The following is a 19478-nucleotide window of genomic DNA, read 5'->3' as shown; positions in this document are numbered from 1 at the left end:
TATCACGGTAAAAACTCTCAAATAAAGTGAGAAAAACTAAAAACAAAACAAAACAACAACAAAACAACAACGACAACAACAACAAACAAACAAACAAACAAGCAAAAAAAAAAGATGGAAACGTGTATACAGTAAAAAGTAAAGAGAAAAGCATAAGAATGTAGGTTTTGTAAAATACGCTAAAAACCTAAAAGAAATCAAGGGAAAAGGGATTCAAGGGTGGTGTAGCAGCAGTGCACTCGCCCTTCACCCCTGGGGTATCGGGTTTGATTCCTGTACTCGGCATCACGTGTGAGTAAAGTTTGTTAGGTCTCTCCCTTGATTCGAGGGTTTTCTTCCTTGCACATGCAAAACACAACGCCAGAACACGCTTAAAATCTGATTAGATCTGTAAGTTAGCCTTACACTGACTTTGATCAGCAGCAGCCGTGCCCTGACTCAGATCATCCCAGAGGTTGTTTCATCAGAATTCGATCTCTGCGTCAGCCGTGCCCTGACTTTGATGAGCGCAGTCGAGGTTGTTTTAGGGTTCTATCTATGAGTTAGCCTTGCACTGACTTAGATCAATCCAGAGGTTGTTTCAGGGTTTGATCTGTGAGTTAGCCGTGCCCTGACTTAGATCAGCCCAGAGGTTGTTTCAGGATTCAATCTGTGAGTACCATGCCCTGACTTTGATAAGCCCAAAGGTTTATCCAGGGTTCGATCTCTGAGTCAGCCGTGCCCTGACTTTGATCAGCCAAGAGGTTGTCGGCAGAGTATGATAAAGGACAATCGAAGAAAACTTTTAAGCTATATGGAAACCTGGCTAAACTGAATAAGGATATTTTTGGATGGATAGTCTAAGAGTATTTTTTAATACTTGACCGAATTTTTAACTCGTGCGCGTTCTTGATATTCTTCATATTTTTGTATCACAAGTGAAAAAATTCCGCGTCGCTTCTTGACATCCTCTACTAATCATGAAAAAAAAACCTTGCATAGTTGCGAGGAAGCGGAAAATAAAAATAGGATAGTTTTTTTTACAAAAGAGAAAAAATACCAAGGATGATTTGATCTCAAATTATGTGTATTTACACCGGATACAAAAATCCTCAAGGCAATATAGGTTTTGCACCATCACGTGACAGCAGCAGCGAGGGCAGGAACAATACAATCGTTTTACATGAGAAAGAATTCAATTCCCGATGGGAAAAGGGATCTTATATATTGTTCTGACATCCAACCACAAGAAGCCTAAGCAGTATTATGGGATGTGCACGTGATGGTGCAAAACCTCTACCAAATTCTTTTTTAACCAGGCAAATAGTTATTTTAAGGTTGAGGGAAGAACTGGGTCGACTTGGCATTGCAGTGCATTGTGTGGCTGTTTTAGAGAACATATAGACCCCTTGCGGCATGTTGGAATGCAGCTCGATCTGGAGGACGTGGGGGGGGGGGGGGGGATCAGGTGAAATTGAGGGTGGATCGGGAAAATTTGGTAGGAAAAAGGGGGGGATGAGAAATTTTTATCAGAAAAATGAGGGGGGTGGTGCACGATTGTTGACAGAAGCTACAAGCCTTGCTTCGGGGGGTTCGTATTTTTTTGCATGACTTTAAGGGGGTGTTAAGAATTGGCCTGGACATTTCAAATTTTCACCTGTACCCCCTCTGCAATACATTATGAACGCAGCCTAACAACAGGTTTCTAATTCTCATGAGATTGAAATTCTTTTGTTTTGTCCTCCGAATTGAGCTGCTTTGACGGCCCATACAAGTTGTGTATTTCCAAGATAGGGGCTAGTTCATCAACAGCCCCAATATGCACTGCAATCGACCCAGTTTTTTTCTCAACCTCGTATGGCTAATAGAAAATATCCTTGGTTTAGTGCATGAGACGTCTTAGCAGCCATGTTGGATGACCTGAAAAAAAGACCTGGGCTTGCTTGTGGTTTCATTTAAAAATGATGATAAAAATAAACCCAAATGTCTATAATGACATCACACTCATTAGCATACTAGAAGTATAAACCTTGATATCTCCAAGATGCATCACTCAAATCATATAAAAATATTTTACTATTTAACTTTTAACTTCATGTAGAATCAATGCTGAAAACATTGAGTTAGGGGTCATAGGTACTTTAACCAACATGGTAGTCTCCTCCACAGCGGTCATTAGTTTCGGTCCCAGATCCTCACAGGCCCTGTCCGAGGGACTGGGACCGATACTAATGACGGCTGCAGAGGAGAATACTAACAAGGTGGCCATGTCTATTGATTTTCATTCTCTTGGGAATAATTTTAAATCAGTAACAAGTACGTACATCTTTCCAAACTTTGTAGGTTTTATTTATGGTGTAGGAAACATTACTTTAAATATTTTATTATCCTTTCTTCAAATTATAAAACTATCTATCAATATTGTTTCAGTTTTTTAAATTATAGTAAAGGCAGTGCAAAGTGTATTTAATTAACTTATTTAAGTAGAATTGTAAATCTGAAAAGTCAAAAAACTGAGATCGGAAAGGATTATGGATAGATTTTTCACAGCAATGTTTCGATTCGGCTTGATAACTATTAATGGATCTTTTACCAGTTACAGTTTAACCTCCTGAGAGCATCCTTAAACTACAGCCTGTATCAAAGAGCTTTCAGCTTTCCCATGATCCTCAACGGTCTGAGCTTTGAAGGTTTTTTGATTACTAACCTTATTATTCGATTACACGTTACGTCATTGCCATTTAACAAAAAAAGTCTCATAAGCATCCATTGTTAACCATGTTAGCCATGGTTTTGTCTTTTGACTCTTTTGGGAATGCTTTTAATACTTCAATTATACTACATATATTATATAGAATATATATTATTAAGAAAATTAGTCTTAAAACAATATTTTTACGTATGTGTAATAATGGTGACTGCATGGAAGTGGTACTTCATGAAAGAAAATTTCAAAAGCTATCATTAGATTATAATTAAGAAAGAGTTATGAAAAAAAGATATATGAAAAATCTTATTCGTAAAATAACCTACCGTATGTTACCGTTACTGTATTATATTATGTACTGTGATTTGATTGGCTGATGCGAATGAGAACATATTGAGATATATATTGGGATACCATTTCAATGCATGACGTAACGTGTACGTGCTTTAAAGGCTTTTTGCTAAGCCTCCAATAAGATGAAATAGAAACCGTAAAATATTCAAAAAGCGACCAACAAAAAAGACAACATTTTGCATTTTAGGGCTGTTTTATGGAACGAAGTAGACGCCATATTAGAAATGTGTCCCTTAAAGCAACCCCACAATGCACTGCAGTGCCAACTTGACCCAGTTTTTCCCTCAACCTCGGAAAGGCTAATTAAATAAACACTTGCGACAACTAGCGGTAGGTACATTAGCGGAAAATTAATCTGAATCCAATGACGTGTTTTACACGATGAAATATTCCCTTTCACAGTTACGTCCGCCATCTTGAAAGGTAGCCGTGGCTTTGCATCGAAGCAAGACGAACGGTGAGCTTGCAATGATAGAAACATGTGAATAATTGCCCAAGGTGTTAAAAAAAGGTCTCTATCATTGCAAGCTCACCAATCGTCTCGCTTCGATGCAAAGGCACGGCTATCTTTCAAGATGGCGCGGGAGGGAACTGTGAAGGGGACTATTGGTGTCCTTCAATAGTCACAGTCACACGACGCATTATCTCGTTGATGCGTACATCATGATGATGTAGCGCGTAGAAGTTGCAACGTGTTTCTGTTCCTTTGATATAAAGGAATATTATCCCCATGGCAACGACGGATACGGGGAAACCATATGATGGAGTGATGGTAATTTCAAATGCATGTACGAAGCTGTCTTATTATGTTAATGTAAAGGGCGATACCCTGATGGAAAGAATAGCCTTGAAGGGCCAGCGCTTATCTGAAGGGGGAACATAGCTGGTTTATTGATGTGGTTGCAAGTACAAGAGTGACAGCCTTTATTGTTTGTTGTTGATGGATATGGCAGCGAATGGTAGGAGTGGATTGTTGGTGAAACTCTACTCCTGACCTTTGCTCTTCGGTTGGAAAACCAAACCTATTTAGATAAAAAAGAAAACAGTCTTCAACAAATGTCACTCGATAGACTTAGTGAGTGAGTCCGCCCTAGCCAGATAGTCCGTCGGTCTGTTGGTCAGTCACTCAGACAGTCATTCAGTCATTCAGTCATTCAGTCGGTCAGTCGGTCAGTCGGTCAGTCGGTCAGTCGGTCAGTCGGTCAGTCGGTCGGTCAGTCGGTCGGTCAGTCAGTCGGTCAGTCGGTCAGTCAGTCAGTCTGTCAGTCAGTCGGTCGGTCGGTCGGTCGGTCGGTCGGTCGGTCGGTCAGTCAGTAATATCAGTTAATAAATAATACCATGAAATACTAAATACCAAATACATAAATGAACAATAAAACAACTGCATAAATAAATTAATACAATTTAACAGGTATGTAACCAATTAAAGTAAAACAAAATAATTGCTTAATTAATTAAATAAAGCCAACTAAAAAATAAAAGCTAAATAAGAATTAAAAAGTATCTTAACGCGTAAACATATAGAATCAGCTCATGGTAGTAATATAAAGTTAGAAGAGAAGAATGCGATAATAGGCAGATTAAGATTCCCGTTTTTTCTTCCCGCAAACGGCAAACGTGACCATGTTTTCATCGTTACCCTACATTTCACTTTACCTTTTGCAAACCTTCTCGACAAAGACAAGTATTCTTATTTTTATCTACTACTTGGAGATCATTGCGATTCCTTTTCACTAATTTTAAAGAATTTTTTAATGGTCAAGTGACGTTTCACATTTGCCGTAAACGAGAAGCTTAACCTCTCTAATTATTTGATGGTTACCCTAACTTTGGCTTCTTCCACCTCAAGGGCATTGGATATGTTTTCTCGTTCTTTGTTTGACGGGTATGGATTCAACTCGAATTCCTTCTCCAAACATTTCATTTGGTGTCTTGAAAACCTCATTCGCTGCCTCCTTAAGGGACTCTTAGATGTGTGAAAGAACCTCTTTTCATCTTCAGATTCTTCTTGAGGTAACACTGCTTTCCATTCTACGAGATGAGTAGAATGCTCTATCAGTAAATTCGTTATGTTATTAAGCCACATCTCGATAACTTATGTCGAGTTCAGAACTTTTGCCTCGTCGAATTTAATAGCCTTTGAGGTCGAGAGAGATCCTCTGATTCAAACGAATTTAATTCCCCGCTCGCAATGAACTCAAACGCCATCTTGGTTCAAGACGACTGCAACTGCGCATGTTTTTCATAGATAGCCGCTGTAATATAGAGCCTTTATAATTGATGCATTGATTTTGACGCCACGAAAGGTCGACGCTTGAATCAACGCTAATCCTTGGTTGTTTTTCTTTGGAATTAGATTGGTTCAAACATTGCACTTGTCATATACGAAATGCAACTGTTGGATTCGACGCGGCAAAAGTTGGACGTGTGAACTAGACCTTACTTATCATGTCTCCTGACAAACTTATACCATCGATCCATACCTCAATCTATCGATTCATCTACCTATCCATCTTCATCTTTTCTCACTACCTCACAACATCCACCTCTACTTCTTATACCATCCATACCTCACTCTATTCATCCATCTACCTATCCATCTTCATCTTTTCTCACTACCTCTCAACATCCACCTCTACAATTTATACCACGAAATATTTATTACATATTTAAGGAAAAAAACTCAGTATAAAATAGTTGTGCGATTATTCTACCTTGACACGAGTCATTAGAGTATTCCTCTTCGGTCTTTTGTCTTTCATAGCCAGTTGAACGTATCACTTGTACTGGATGATAAGTTACGGTAGTTTTCGTTGTCCTGATATTATCCTTGCTACTGAGAATATTATCGATGGTATAATTAGAATTGATCTTTCTTTCGTGATTAATATTATGATGACTATCCTTTTCGAATTCATTATTAATTTTACTTCGCTCCTGTTCAGAACACTGCTGCTTAATCTTGCTCTTCACGAGTCGGTTGATTGAGCTGAGCGAAGGAAGTGATGTCTCAAAACAGACATTCTCTCTCAGCAATCGCTCTCGAATCTCCCAGGAGAATATTCCCGGTTGTTCTTTGCGGTACCTATCGATGTGCATTTCAATCCATGGTGTTATCACTCGGGGTCTGCCTGCGGTGCCGTGCCCTGGCACCAGAGAACCGGTCTTGAAGAATTTTGATAGCAGTTTACTGATACACCCATGAGTGATTTTCAGCTGTCGACTTATTTCACAAGGACGGATTCCGCTTAAAGATAGCTCGATAACTTTTCTGCGCATTTCGTTAGACAGTGGCTTCCCGTTCCTATAGCTGCCTCCAAGTTGATTAACACGATTGTCTAAAGGGAGAAAATAGATGAATTGTAAATGGGTTGAATGAATGAATAAATGAATACATTATTTGAAAGGTGGATAAATACATAAATGATGAGTGAAAAAATGAAATGAAAAGAATATTGAAGTGAATAGTTTTTGAACGAAAGAAAAAATGAAGAAAGAAAGAAAGGAAGAATGGTGGATCAATTAATAAATTAATGAATGAATGAATGTAAAATACCTATTTACTCTTATATTTGCATGTTTATATTATGTATAGTTTCATTTCGGATAACCTTTTTTTTTAACCAACCTTTTGACTAAGAACATATATTTTGAGTTGTGTTCAATTAAAATTTTCATGCATTATTTTCACCATATCTCTATGAAGTAAAAACAGAATATTACATGGGCGCTTGGAGATACGAAATTTAATATCCTCTATATCTCTATTAAGTAAAATATTTTTTATATATTGCGTTGAATGCGAATAAAAGCTACCTACTTTTTTTTTTTTTGAAGCCAGTTTCGAGAGTTTCACTATGCATAATAACCGTTTTAGGTCGACTGATTTCATCACCTTCCCCCCAGGCAATACTTAGTAGTTATATGCGGGTAGTTGTAGACATAACTCTTATTGTTTTATTAAATTACTTTCTATTTTTACGCAAACTGATTGCTACTATTTCCAGGGTGAATTAAAAGCAATCTAACAATAAATATTCGTTATAAGTTACTACTACTTCAAAATATTTTAGAAAATTTTCTGAATTATTTTTATAAGATTTGTTTTGGTTTTAGCTTCGCCGTTCTTTGATCATTTTTTAAGATATTAACTTTCAATCCATTTAATTTTTTTCTTAACTAAAGGAAAATTTTTTTGATTAATCTCTTTGATACTAGCCAAAACACAACGGACGAGTCATTCAGAATTCTCAGTTCTCGTACTAAATTCGTTGTTAAAGCATTGGAAATTAATGCTTTTGTTTACTATACTTAGTAGCGAATTTTTCCAAAGCGTGATATCCGTATTTTGAATTGCAATCAAGTGGAAAATAGTTTATGCTTTCTGTACTGCTAGCTATAATATATTTATTAATATTATTAATATTATAGCAAAAATACATTTATTAGAAGATTATTTTAGCTTTAAGATTTATTTATCATCAATTCAAAACGATACCTTTTCCACAATGTTGCAGTAACCGAGTTTGCTGGTCAATGAATTAGCTATAAAATCACGTAAACTTCTTCTCGACGACCCGCTAAAAATTGCAAAAAGAGACCTTTATCCTTTCCATAAATCTGTAATTTATTATTAAACTTCAAAAGTTTCAATTTTACCACTAAAAATCGACATCAATCAATCATAGCAAAGAAAAAGTTATTTGAGGGTAATTTTAGATTTGTCGGTTGAAATACTAGATGTTTCTAGACACGAGTGTACATAAACAATACTGTGTTCTTCAAAACTGTGACACAAAAACGAAACAAAACAAAAAAAAACACGACAAAACAAACCAAGTAAAAAAACCCGTTACCTGAGATGGACATAGATACAAGTGTATTCATTGTTATTTGATCCATCTTTTAAATTTCCAGTGGAAAAATGTCTTTGATTATTTGCAGCTCTTTATAGTACTTTAACGATTTGAGACAAATATTACTGATGAATCTGTTGCGTGTTCGAGCGATGGAAACACAATGAAAAGCATCTCGATGTTCAAGGCCCATGGGCTTCGATTATAGGTCATTTAGATGGAGGGTAACTTAGGCTGTGGTCACGATAATTTTTTGACCATTTATGCTAAAGATGAAAATTAGCCATCAATTACAAGTCGGATCGCAAGTTGCTTGGGGCACCAAAACACGTTAAAAACCTAAAACGGAAGACTGAATCGATGTCTTTTGGAATCTTGAAGCTGAGACACACAAACTTATGAGAATATATTTACTTTTTATTCTAAATATTTACCCAAGCGGAAAAAATGTTTTCTTAAGAATTTCAAAATTTGTAAAAAATTTGTAACTTTGTCTTAGACCAAAAAAAAAAAAAAAAAACACACCGAATTACAAGAAGAAACGTTTTGCATCCTTTCCATTGGCGCCTATGTTTTGAATATTCAAACAAAAAATATTCAATCAAAAAATGATGGCTACAAATTTTCTTGATATGGCAATAAAAATGTAGATAGTTAAAATGTTGCGATGTTTGTTTGATGGTCTAAAATCATGGCTAGCAGAAAGCTTTTCTCTTTTCTAAATATGACTTATTAAAGTCGTTTTTTCTTGCGAATATTCAGGAAAGAATGATCTAATATACTTTTCCTTTTATTTTTAATGGATGGATGGATAGATGGATGGATGGATGGATAGATGGATGGATGGATGGATAGATGAATGGATGGATAGATGGATGGATGGATGGATGGATGGATGGATAGGCATATCGAAGCTCAATACATTACTCATAGATTAAATGTAAGATAAATAATAATAGCTTTTTGCAAATAAATTCTTCTTAGCCAAATGTTCAGTTCAAAATAGAGGCTTTGCACTATCACGTGATGGCAGCCATGACAGGAGGCAGGAACAATCGACTCTGGTCGAATCTGATTTACACGAGAAAGAATTCAATTTCTAATTGGAAAAAGAATCTATTGCTGTACGTCCTGTCATGGCTGCTATCACGTGATGGTGCAAAGTCTCTATTATACACTATACACCATATCCCAACAACGAATGACGTCACTACCACCCATTACATCATAAAATAGACAAAAATCGAAGAAAAAATTCCTGTTTCAATTGACGTAAGGGTTTTTATATCTTATGAATATCTGGAAACGTCATTTTGATATTCCTATTTTGTTTTCTTCTCTTGCGAAAGCGCCAAAAAAGAAATAATGCTAAAGGGAATGACAATTTTTGTTGTGTTGTTTTTTATTTGCTGTGTTGTTTTTTTGTTGTTTTTTTTTGTTTTGTTTTGTTTTGTTTTTTTTTTTTTTGAGTGTGTATTTTTCCACCTATACATATATGAAAACTTCATGACGTACAATTTGAAACTGAAAACTAATAATATGCAGTCAGTAACAACAAGATAAAATATGTAAGACAATCAAGATTCAGTGTGCTCTACTTTTTCTTCTTTTCTAGCCTCTTATAGGTGTATGTGTATACATGCACTACTTGACAAGCTTTGCTTAGGACAAAAGGCATCGATAGGCTTATAAAGTGGTAGAGAAAATTCATTAAACTATTGAATGTTTCGAACCTTCAAAAAAGTATGCATCAAATTGGTCAAAATTACTACCAGTTTAGTTCTTCTTGGTTTTGAGCTACAGAATTATTTTTAGACCTCTAAAGTCACCTAGATTAACACGTGCAAGACATATCTACAAAAAAAGCTTTACTCAAATTCAAAACTTCATGTACCTTGAGCCTGCTAAGCTAAGTTGCTTTGTGCTATCATCCATTTTCTTCAGTTGTGAAGCAAGAGTGTTTACAAAAATGGCGGCTCGTAGTTTACACACTCACACAGCCCGCTACAAAATAATCATATTATATACTTGGAGGATTCCACGCATATATAAACTTGCATGTTGGTTTTTACGCAGTTTTGGTGTTCTTAATGCAAGGTTAGCGTCTATAAATAAGAAGTATTCTATATCCTTAGAGCTAGATGTTTGAAATAAAGAAGCCTGGTAGAGCATAGCGATCTCACAGGCACCATGTAGTGTGCAGAGTGAACGATTTGCATGGACAGAGATTGACAGGATTTTTTCCAAAGAAAAGATTTCTAACCCTTCGATTAAACAAAACTCGATTCTCTTGGAAAAATTTAACAAAGTTTTTATAGAGAACATTGTTGTTTTGCAAAACAAGTTAACACTTTAACAAGTTAGACACTTGTTTTGAATCATATACCCCATTCACACCTAAACGTGTTTAGTTAATGTTTTCATTAGGAAAAAAATTGAGAAACTAGAAACCTACAATATAATGAAACTTTCTAAAATATTATCAGAGCAAGACAAAGGATAGTTTACATGCATTATTTTACCAAATATTGTGCAGTGTTCGTAGATAATTTTTCAGACCTGTTTAGTTAAACCACTTTAAAACATGTTTAAGCCTTGGTGCGAATGGGGTAATAGTGTGTTAACTAAATTTGGCGTCGTAGCAAGAACATTTACTTAGAACCACACTGATGCTCGGTAATAGTCTATGACTATGGTACTAACCTCACCAATAGCTATGATCTGTAAGTTTTCTTTATCTGGTAGAAAGAATGCTTTACAGTTGAATGCGGTAGATGTACTATAGAAATATTGTTATAGCAAATCACCAAGTCACGTATGATTTCTCGTGAACTGACACTGTTTCTCGTCAGTTCGTTACGTTATTCTAATAAACTTTTAACTTTTATGCGGTGTCTTTTCAAGTCTTTTGTAAGTGTAGTTATTTAAATTTTTTTTTTCTTTCGTAGCTATGAGTTGTTTTTGAAGCATATATACCGTTCCTTAATACTCGTTTGGTCGATGATGCTATGTGTTATAAAGTACACTACCCCTTGCAGGATATTCTCAATGCAGTCCAATTCACAGGACAACACAATAAAATTTGACTCTCATAAGTGAATTTCATTGCTTTGTCCTATAAATTGAATCAATAAAACAGAAAAAATAAGTACCATAGCTAGATAAAGCATTTTAATATCAGCAAAAATGTGAAGTTCTAGGAAATAAGTTCAAAACTATATTTGCGCCGGGAATGTGTGATATCTGTAAGAAACCTTGGCTGTAAGCTGTGAGTTTTGGAATTACGTGATGGAAGCTCATTGCTGCAAGGGGTCTCTATATACGGCTAGAATACTAGTCAAGAGAGAACGTCTCTAGCGAACGATAAACTAATTATCAAATATGCCAAGAACCTGAAGGGCCTTGCGTGTCCAGCTGGCGTCCAGCGATACTTTAATTGGTGGTCCTAGTAAAACATCATTCAGCGCAAACGCTAAGGTGAAAAAGTGTTTATATTACCTATGTTAACTATGGGTGAAGAAACATTAAGGTCTTAGATTAAGAAATTTGAACAATTTTAAGAACTTGAAAATATATGGTTTTTGGATCCGATAATTTGAACGCACGAATCCAATCAACGAACATCACAAATCAATACCGTTAAGAGTCTGTCACGCTTTTGACGATGGTGATTATTGATCATGAAACCCTAACATCTTTCAATAAACTGAATGCACAAACGATGCCTGATTTGTGTTCTAAACCGATACGATCCAATAAACCAAACAGTTCACATTCAGAACCCTGTACAAATCCTAATCCCTATCTCCCCTCCCTATTGTCTTCGACGACTTGTCCCCCCTGGATTATAGATCGCGTGCTTTTAGCCTGAATTTTCTCTAGTTTGTAAACACGGGCTCCTTGAAGGAGGCGGGAGCTATTTTGTCTTCACTCAAAACTAATATGTAGATTTTATCGTTCTCGCTACTCATGATCATCCAGGAAATTTTCAATGATATTTTCTAAACGTTTGGTTAATTTAATGTAGATAATTTGTGAACTGAGGTTGTATTGTACCAGAGAAGAAAATCTATTCACATCCTTTGGGATAGTATGTGTTGTTGCGTCGGTCTTGGGCTAATATTAAACTGACCAAGCGAAAAAGAAAATATTTACGAATTCACATCGAGTATTGATGGCCAATTTGAGGAATAAAGCTGTTTACAATAAGATATTCCACTTGCTTTATGAGCAGAAATTTTCCCTGTTATAGAGCTGTATTTATCGTAATTGTCAGTAGTTTTTTTGGTGAATTTTTTCATGCTACTCTAGAGTAACATGAGAAAAATGAGTGAATTCGATATGGAACATTAATGTTAGACTTCAATGAAGCTAATATGCTACATTCGATAAAGTTCTCGTTCTACAGGAACACAAGTTTGAACTTATCAAAGCAGTCAGTTTTCTTGTAACTCTTATTATATGTATTTGTCCGCGGCAGCTTAATCCAAGGTTGATTATTTGCTAACACGATGTAACCAGTAAGATCTCGAATAAACGAGATTTATATGAATTTCTCCCTCAGAAACTTTAAAGTACACAAAAATGATAACTATTCTAAAAAGCTCTCTGACGTGGGAAATTTTGCGCTGCTTAGTATTTATGACAAGAACAGAAAACGATATTTTTCTCGGCTAGCGCGCGCAATTCAGTATACCAATGGTAAATCATTTAAACCTGAAACTGTACTTCAAAAATGCGTGTTACAAATAATACACGATAACCATGTCTTAATAGCAAGATACTCGCACACCAACACATTTATCCAACTTTTCTTGCTAGTAGAGCTGGATTAACATTGTTCATATGAAGAATAATTTTACAATGACTTGGCTAAACCACTAGCTGCTAAAGCGCCTAACAGGGCAACGTGCTCGATTAGCTTATTTTCAATAGTATTTTACCTGATGATGGATCACGCTTTCCAGATTTCTTCATCTTCTGCAGGCGAAGAGTCCTGAAATCGATTTGGACAAAATCCTTGTTAAAATCAAAAAGGTCCTTCGGTTCGAAAATTCAAATATCCGAGAGCGTTGAAAACTTTGGAGCCAAACCATATCATGTAACATGGCTTCCGAAACCCTTACCGTGTTCCAGACGTTGCGGTTGTTAAGGCCGTTGTTCGGTAATTTTAGCTAAAGGAGGAATAGAAACAAAGAGCATTAAGACAAGTCGGGCCATTACGAGGGGATGAGAGGGCGAAGTAATTGTCTAGTATTAATTCAAACAAGGTCGTCTAAAAAAACCCTCGCTTCTTTTCATTTAGCAATGTCGCCCATTCCGCATATCAGTTGGAATCGATTCCTAGAACAATTCCGGCGTTTGTGAGATTTGTTAAAGCGGTAAAAACCCGTAAATAGCCAGATTTAAGCTATAAATCATACGGACACATGTCTCAAGTCAAGTCGCTATTCCGTAAAAAGTAGACCAACCTATGAAGTGGTTAAGGATTAGTTAAATACATTCATTCAATTATTATCGACATAATTGGTGGGAATATTTGGTATATATTCCATGACCAGTTATGGCTAGTTAAACACGACTTGAACAACATCTCCATATGCATGGTGGTAATAGATAAGACTAAAACAAAGTGCGTGCGCGTAACTGGACAGCGCTTGGAGGATATGTTTGATCACTTGACTCTTATATAAGAACTGATAACAAAATGATTGAGCAAGTGGCCTCTCAAAAACGACAGTCATTAGACCCTTCTATTAAGCGGACACCCTAAGGACATTGTCTGGTGTCCGCTTAGCAAAAGGGTGTCTGCTTAATAGAGGTGCTACTGTATTACTGATTATTATAGATCAAGAAACATTGCGGGCACGTCGAGATATTTCTGTAAGAAATCTTTTTATCATTTAAATACTGTTCTATTTAAGAGGAAATTTTTTTCAATAACGAGCAATAATGGCCAAAAGCGCCAAAAACTAGACTTTCGTATGAGTTTTGATCCCTATTTTCGTTTTGGCGGGGTTAACACTCAAAACCTTTTTTAAACGGTTAGAAACTGATGTACTATGATAAAATGCTTGTTTGAAGCGGTATTTTCAATTGTACAAAGATGTTTTGTTGCATTTGTGTTAGAATGTAGCTTTGTCAGGCTTTTTTATAGAAAATGTATGGGAAATAAGCAAATGAAGGCCTAGACCTCATTTTCGAATAAAATTTTTGCTTTGGGTTAACACTTTGATTCCATTTTCATCCGGTCATCTCCACTTCCAAAATTTCTGAATAACAAGATTTTAGCCTTGTACAACAGCCTTTCTTCAAGAAAATAGTTTTTGGCGCTCACTGCTTGAAAGAAAATAATTCTCCCTTAATAGATAAAGTCGATTATTATTATTATTATTATTATTATTATTATTATTATTATTCTTTCACAGTGTCCAGTGTTGCCTACCAGTGGTGTGGTTATTGTCTGGCCAAACACCCCCAATAAGCTTTCAAACAATAACCACAGACCGACAATAACCATGAGTAATATTGGCATTCGTGGATAGAGAGGTAATGTTTTGCGTGACATGACTTTTAATTTCCCAGAACATCTTTTGTTCACGATACAACAAAGCTGCCATGAAATCCTCGCATTCGCTTCTTGGAAACAATCACACCCGCCTACCTCCCCCCCCTCCCCCCTCCTCGAGATTCACTCGTATATGCATTTTCAAAATTTCGAAATTGAAAATACAATAGTAATGGTACACCCCTTTTATAACACGTTACGTGGCGTCCGCTCCGTCTTTCCCAAGGCAGTATTTATCCATCCAGCTCTTAAACACCTCTCACTTCTCTGGAGCAGAGTTTGTTAGGTCTCTCCCTCGATTCGAGTTTTTTTTCCTCCGCTAAATATTATTAGCCCACTAGAGTGTTTCAGGGATAGATATGTGAGTTAGCTGTGCCATGACTTATATCAGCCTAGAGCGCCCTAGAGGTTGTTTTAGACTTCGATCTGTAAGTTAGCTGTTTAAGTCTGTGAGTTAGTTGTGCCGTGACTTAGATCAGCCCAGAGGTTGTTTCAGGGTTTGATCTGTGAGTTAGTTGTGCCGTGACTTAGATCAGCCCAGAGGTTGTTTCAGGGTTTGATTTGTGAGTTAGTTGTGCCGTGACTTAGATCAGACCAGAGGTTGTTTCAGGGTTTGATTTGTGAGGTAGTTGTGACGTGACTTAGATCAGCCAAGTTCGATAAAAGGTTTCGTTTGTTGGTCCATTGAAGACCAGACGAGGTTGTCGTGACAACCACCATTTTAAGTGGCTGCGGCAGTATTAGTCCTACCCTACCCATACATAGCATAATGTGTCATGGTCCATTTAGCGAATTAACGTTTTCTGTATAAACAAAAAGGTTCACAAGTAATGCCTGTCTAGTTTCGAAACCAAATTGGGAGAGTTTGATTTTACAGTGGTGACACTTGAACCATGAAAACGTCGGTTTTTTTTTGTCATTTCAAAATATGAATACTTTAAATGAGATTAAGAAGAGGATAAAAAAGATCAATCAATTAAAGAAGAGAAAAAAAGAACAATGAGAGGATGACGATAAAAAAGAAGATAAAGAATTAAAGATGTCGAGGAGGAGGAGAAGAAGAAGAAGGAGAAGGAGAAGAAAAGAAGAAGAAGAAGAAGAAGAAGAAGAAGAAGAAGACGAAGAAGAAAAGACCGATAAGAAGAGACGTGGAAAAGAAGAACCTGAAGAAGAGAAAAGAAAAAAAGACATTAAAAGAATACCCCTCCTAAGAGAAAAGAATACCACCATCCCCGTGAACGCCCCCTCCCCTCGCCTCCCCCACGCCATCCGCCGACTACCCGTCCTCCCCCCCTCCCACCTCCCGCCCCTTCCCCTCCTCCCTCCTCCTCCACCCTCTCACTCCGCCCTCCTCGCCGCTCCCCCCTCCCCGCCCGACCTCGCTCACTCTCCTCCTCCCCCTCCCTCCTCCCTCCTCCGCCCCTTCCTCGTCCTCCTCCTCCTCTTCCTCCTCTTCCTCCTCCTCCCTCTTCGTTCTTCTTCGCCTCCTCCCCCCCCCCCCCTTCTTCATCACATGACAATCATGATAACGAATATGAAGATAATAAAGAAGAGGAAAAGGAGAAGTGGAAGCGGAAGAAGGAATAAGAGGAAGAACTTCTGACATTACACTTGTCAAGAAATAGTTCATCTTGCAGAGACATTAGTCTTGATTGGAACTCAAGTTAATGTCTATCGTATTTGGTTGTACATTGTACACCCTTGAAACAACCCTTCACTGATGTAGTCTCTTATCAAAATGGAAATGCATTATGCACTATAGATCATTAAGTTTCTGAGCGTGCTTCTAACTTCACGCGCTGTTACAGCGCTTCTCAAATCAAACGTGTGAAATCGTACAATTTGCCATCGTAACGAAGTCGGTTTTGGTGTACGTCAATCAATGCGTTTCCATGACATTCCATAGGCACGTGCCCTTAAAAGCTTTGTGTTTGTCTCGAATTTTTTTTCACGATTTCACGCTTGTGATTGAGAAGCGCTGTAATAGGCCTTAACAGTTCCACGGATGTCAATGATGTCTCGAGTCCTTGCTACAGTTAATGTTTACAATACAAAATTTTCTTTAGGCTTAAGAAAAACGCCTACGTATTCTCTAGAACGGCCACTGAAGAGTATTGCAATCATAAAAGTAGTCGCAATATATTTGAAGCGTAAACAGTCATTCCCCTAGTGCTGAATTGAGCCCCCTTGCGAAGGTGACGACTTAAAAACAAAGCACTTCTATCTTTAATTATCGCGCTGCTGCACAGGGTATTAATGGTGTGGCACGACAAGGTTCAACAACGCAGCTCTTGACCAAGGGGCTCTATTAAATCCGGCGTCGTCTAACTAAGGACTGCAAGTGGTCTGCAAAATTGTTGAGACGGTTAACAAAGTGGTGATTAGACTTAAGGACGACTGTTGTACTTGATAATTATAGTACTCAACGGCTTAGACTTATCTAAGTCGTCCTTTCTTAGATTTACAGAGAGAAAGAATTAGAAATATATCCGAACAAAAAAAAGATTGCCCGCGCGCATAGCTCGCGCGCCATAATGAGCTAGCAAATTCGAGAAAGGACGGAATACGATTATGATTGGGCTACCTGTGCTCTTTTCAGCGCGAGTGAACTGATACGAGGACGAAGGATTTTTCGAAAGTAAATCAACGGCTGTGCTAGTAGAAGGAATTCAAAGGCGCGAAGAGCTATTAGACTAAGAGACAACGTACCGATTGTACTAACGGTTCAAAAGGGGACTACTACTAAAGGCATGTCACGTTTGTTTAGACGAACTCTAAGAACACTTATCTCTCTCACAGGGAGTGTCAGTGTTACGTAGGTGTGTTAAGTGATGAGACTAAAAGTCTACAGTTTAAGAGCGGCCCCTTTGCACCCCTTCACGTTAGGCACGCCGTTATTTTATTCAGTAACTTAACACAGACTAAGAAAAGGCTCAAACTTGAAGTCCAACAAGCTTGGTCTGAGATATTACGAATACGAATAAGATTTCACATTTCACTAACGATACGTCAACAAAATTTAACTAAGATAAATACATACCGCACCTATTTCAAAAAACGTTGTCATCGCCAAAGGCGATAGGCGATACTAGGTCATTCCGACATGGAAATGGTTTCGTCGAATACAAAGAACATTCAATCAATTTCGACACTAAGGTCCATGTTCTTGACGAGAATAAGAAGCAGAAACACAAGTCCTTCCAGAGTGATTCGTGGATCTTGGATAGACCTATTTCCTATCGCTTTTCGCCTGTTGCCTATTGCGCGCCTTTAGCGTTGACAACGTTTTTTGAATTAAGTGCATACATATGTATTGTAAATAATGGTATAAATAAATTTTGCGTTCTCTTGAGGTATTCAAAACCCATTCAGTTTTTATTTCAAACTTGCGGCATTTGTCGACAATGATAAAGTTTTTCTAGGTAAGACGTATGAAATCGTCTGCATGCAAAAGGTTAATTTTTGCCAACTGAGTTTCTATAAAGTGGGTTCTACGGAACTTATACGCAATCTGAGATTGATTTTATTGGAAAATTCTACCGAGAGATTTTAACCCTTTGTAGTTCATCCATGTTTGCGTGATGAGCTAAAATTTTTACTAAGAAACTTACGGCCGATTTTTTTGAAAATATATGGGCGCTAAACAACGCTCAACAGAAATCGAATTCAATGTTATTTGTTCCAATGAATTCCAAATTAAGAACTCTTTGGCAATGATCAAAGGATTGTTATAAAGCACAGCTCACGAGAAAGAAGTATATGATAGTAGGAGTACGTTGTTTGCTCACATAGTAATGAGATCTTCAAAACGTACTGACCTACATGAAGAAGCCGACTGTTACCGATAAGAAAAACAACAACAAAAATGGAACTATGGGTCAACCAATAATAAACTTTCTAGCAAGATCAGTATTACGAAAACTACCAACCTGCACAGATACTGAAAGCTTGTTTTACACGTACTCTCAACAAATTAGTTCGTAATTGCATCGATAGTCAATACTCTAGAGAGAAAATTCTTTTCGTATTCAAGCCGTGTGCGCCAAAAACTATTTTCTTGAAGAAAGCTAAAATGACTAAAATCTCGTTATTCAGAAAGTTTAGATTGTTTGGAAGTGGAGATGACCGATGAAAGTGGAATCAAAGCATTAACCCAAAGCAAAAATTTTAATCGAAAATGAGGTTTAGGCCTTCATTTGCTTATTTCCTATACATTTTCTATAAAAAAGCCTGACAAAGCTACATTCTAACACAAATGCAACAAAACATCTTTGTACAATTGAAAATACCGCTTCAAACAAGCATTTTATCTTAGTACATCAGTTCCTAACTGTTAAAACAAGGTTTTGAGTGTTAACCCAAAACGAAAATAGGGATCAAAACTCATACAAAGGTCTAGTTTTTGGCGCTTGTTGTCATTGTTGCTCGTTATTGAAAAAAAATTTCCTCTTAATGTTTTTCTAAGAAAAATGAGGAATGCATTGATTGATTGAGTGGTATAAACAAACAAGTGAGAAAAGGGAATCAGTGGAAAAAGATGAAGGAGGAGGAAGAGTATAAAAAGACGATGAAGAAGAAGTGAAGAAAAACCTGAAGAAGACGGTCGAAGAAAGGTCGTCGAAACGTCAGAACTAAATCGAAAAATTACGGCCAGGATACCCAAAGGCAACCACATATACCAAACATGGAGAAGTAGATATTGTTGAAGAAGAAGAAAAAGAGAAAAAGAAGAGAAGAAGGCCGAAGAGAAGGAGAAGAAAAAGAAGAAGAAAGGAGAAAGGGGAAGAAGAAGAACGGACAAAGAGAAGAAGTAGAGAAATATGAGGAGGAGGAAGGGAAAGTAATGAAAAAAATAATAATAATAAAGATGATGAAGAACTAAGAGATTTACCTGTAGAATTCCTTTCTCTTGCCGCAGTAGCGTAAGCGTTGATATTCTTTTCAAATGGCACTTGCTATCAGTAAGAGCGGTACAAGAAACTCACGTTGTCAGCGTAAATGACTTGTTGAAAAG

General features: G+C 37.1%; 1 protein-coding gene across 3 annotated transcripts; it reads right to left on the bottom strand.

Moving 5' to 3' along the window:
• Positions 1–2515: 2515 nt before the first annotated feature.
• Positions 2516–19401, bottom strand: LOC116303630 (paired box protein Pax-7). Of its 3 annotated transcripts, none has more exons than XM_031713203.2 (6): positions 19356–19401; positions 13023–13070; positions 12840–12892; positions 5755–6378; positions 4863–5071; positions 2516–4062 (listed from the first exon to the last, which is right to left on the bottom strand). In XM_031713203.2, the coding sequence occupies exons 3-6, from the start codon at positions 12871–12873 to the stop codon at positions 3850–3852; spliced, it is 1080 nt and encodes a 359-aa protein (XP_031569063.1). In that variant the 5' UTR covers positions 12874–12892; positions 13023–13070; positions 19356–19401; the 3' UTR covers positions 2516–3849. The 3 variants fall into 3 exon arrangements, with proteins under 3 accessions (XP_031569063.1, XP_088894439.1, XP_088894438.1); XM_089038313.1 differs by lacking the exon at positions 19356–19401 and adding an exon at positions 6669–6738 and having other exon boundaries at positions 13023–13034; XM_089038312.1 differs by lacking the exons at positions 13023–13070; positions 19356–19401 and having other exon boundaries at positions 12840–13016.
• Between the last annotated feature and the right edge of the window lie 77 nt (positions 19402–19478).

Source organism: Actinia tenebrosa, unplaced genomic scaffold (genome assembly GCF_029948245.1).
Source record: "Actinia tenebrosa isolate PJP-AT-01 unplaced genomic scaffold, QUT_ActTen_1.0 PGA_scaffold5__44_contigs__length_20552954, whole genome shotgun sequence".
Classification (NCBI taxonomy): domain Eukaryota; kingdom Metazoa; phylum Cnidaria; class Anthozoa; order Actiniaria; family Actiniidae; genus Actinia; species Actinia tenebrosa.
The sequence above is the reverse complement of the archived record's forward strand: the minus strand, read 5'-3'. Positions and strand labels throughout refer to the sequence as shown.

Coding starts and splice junctions, on each gene's coding strand:
- LOC116303630 (XM_031713203.2), bottom strand. CDS start 12,873: ATGAAGAAATCTGGAAAGCGTGATCCATCATCAG. Junction 6,379..12,839: donor AAAGCGTGATCCATCATCAG/GTAAAATACTAT, acceptor TTCTCCCTTTAG/ACAATCGTGTTAATCAACTT. Junction 5,072..5,754: donor CTCTAATGACTCGTGTCAAG/GTAGAATAATCG, acceptor CTCATCTCGTAG/AATGGAAAGCAGTGTTACCT.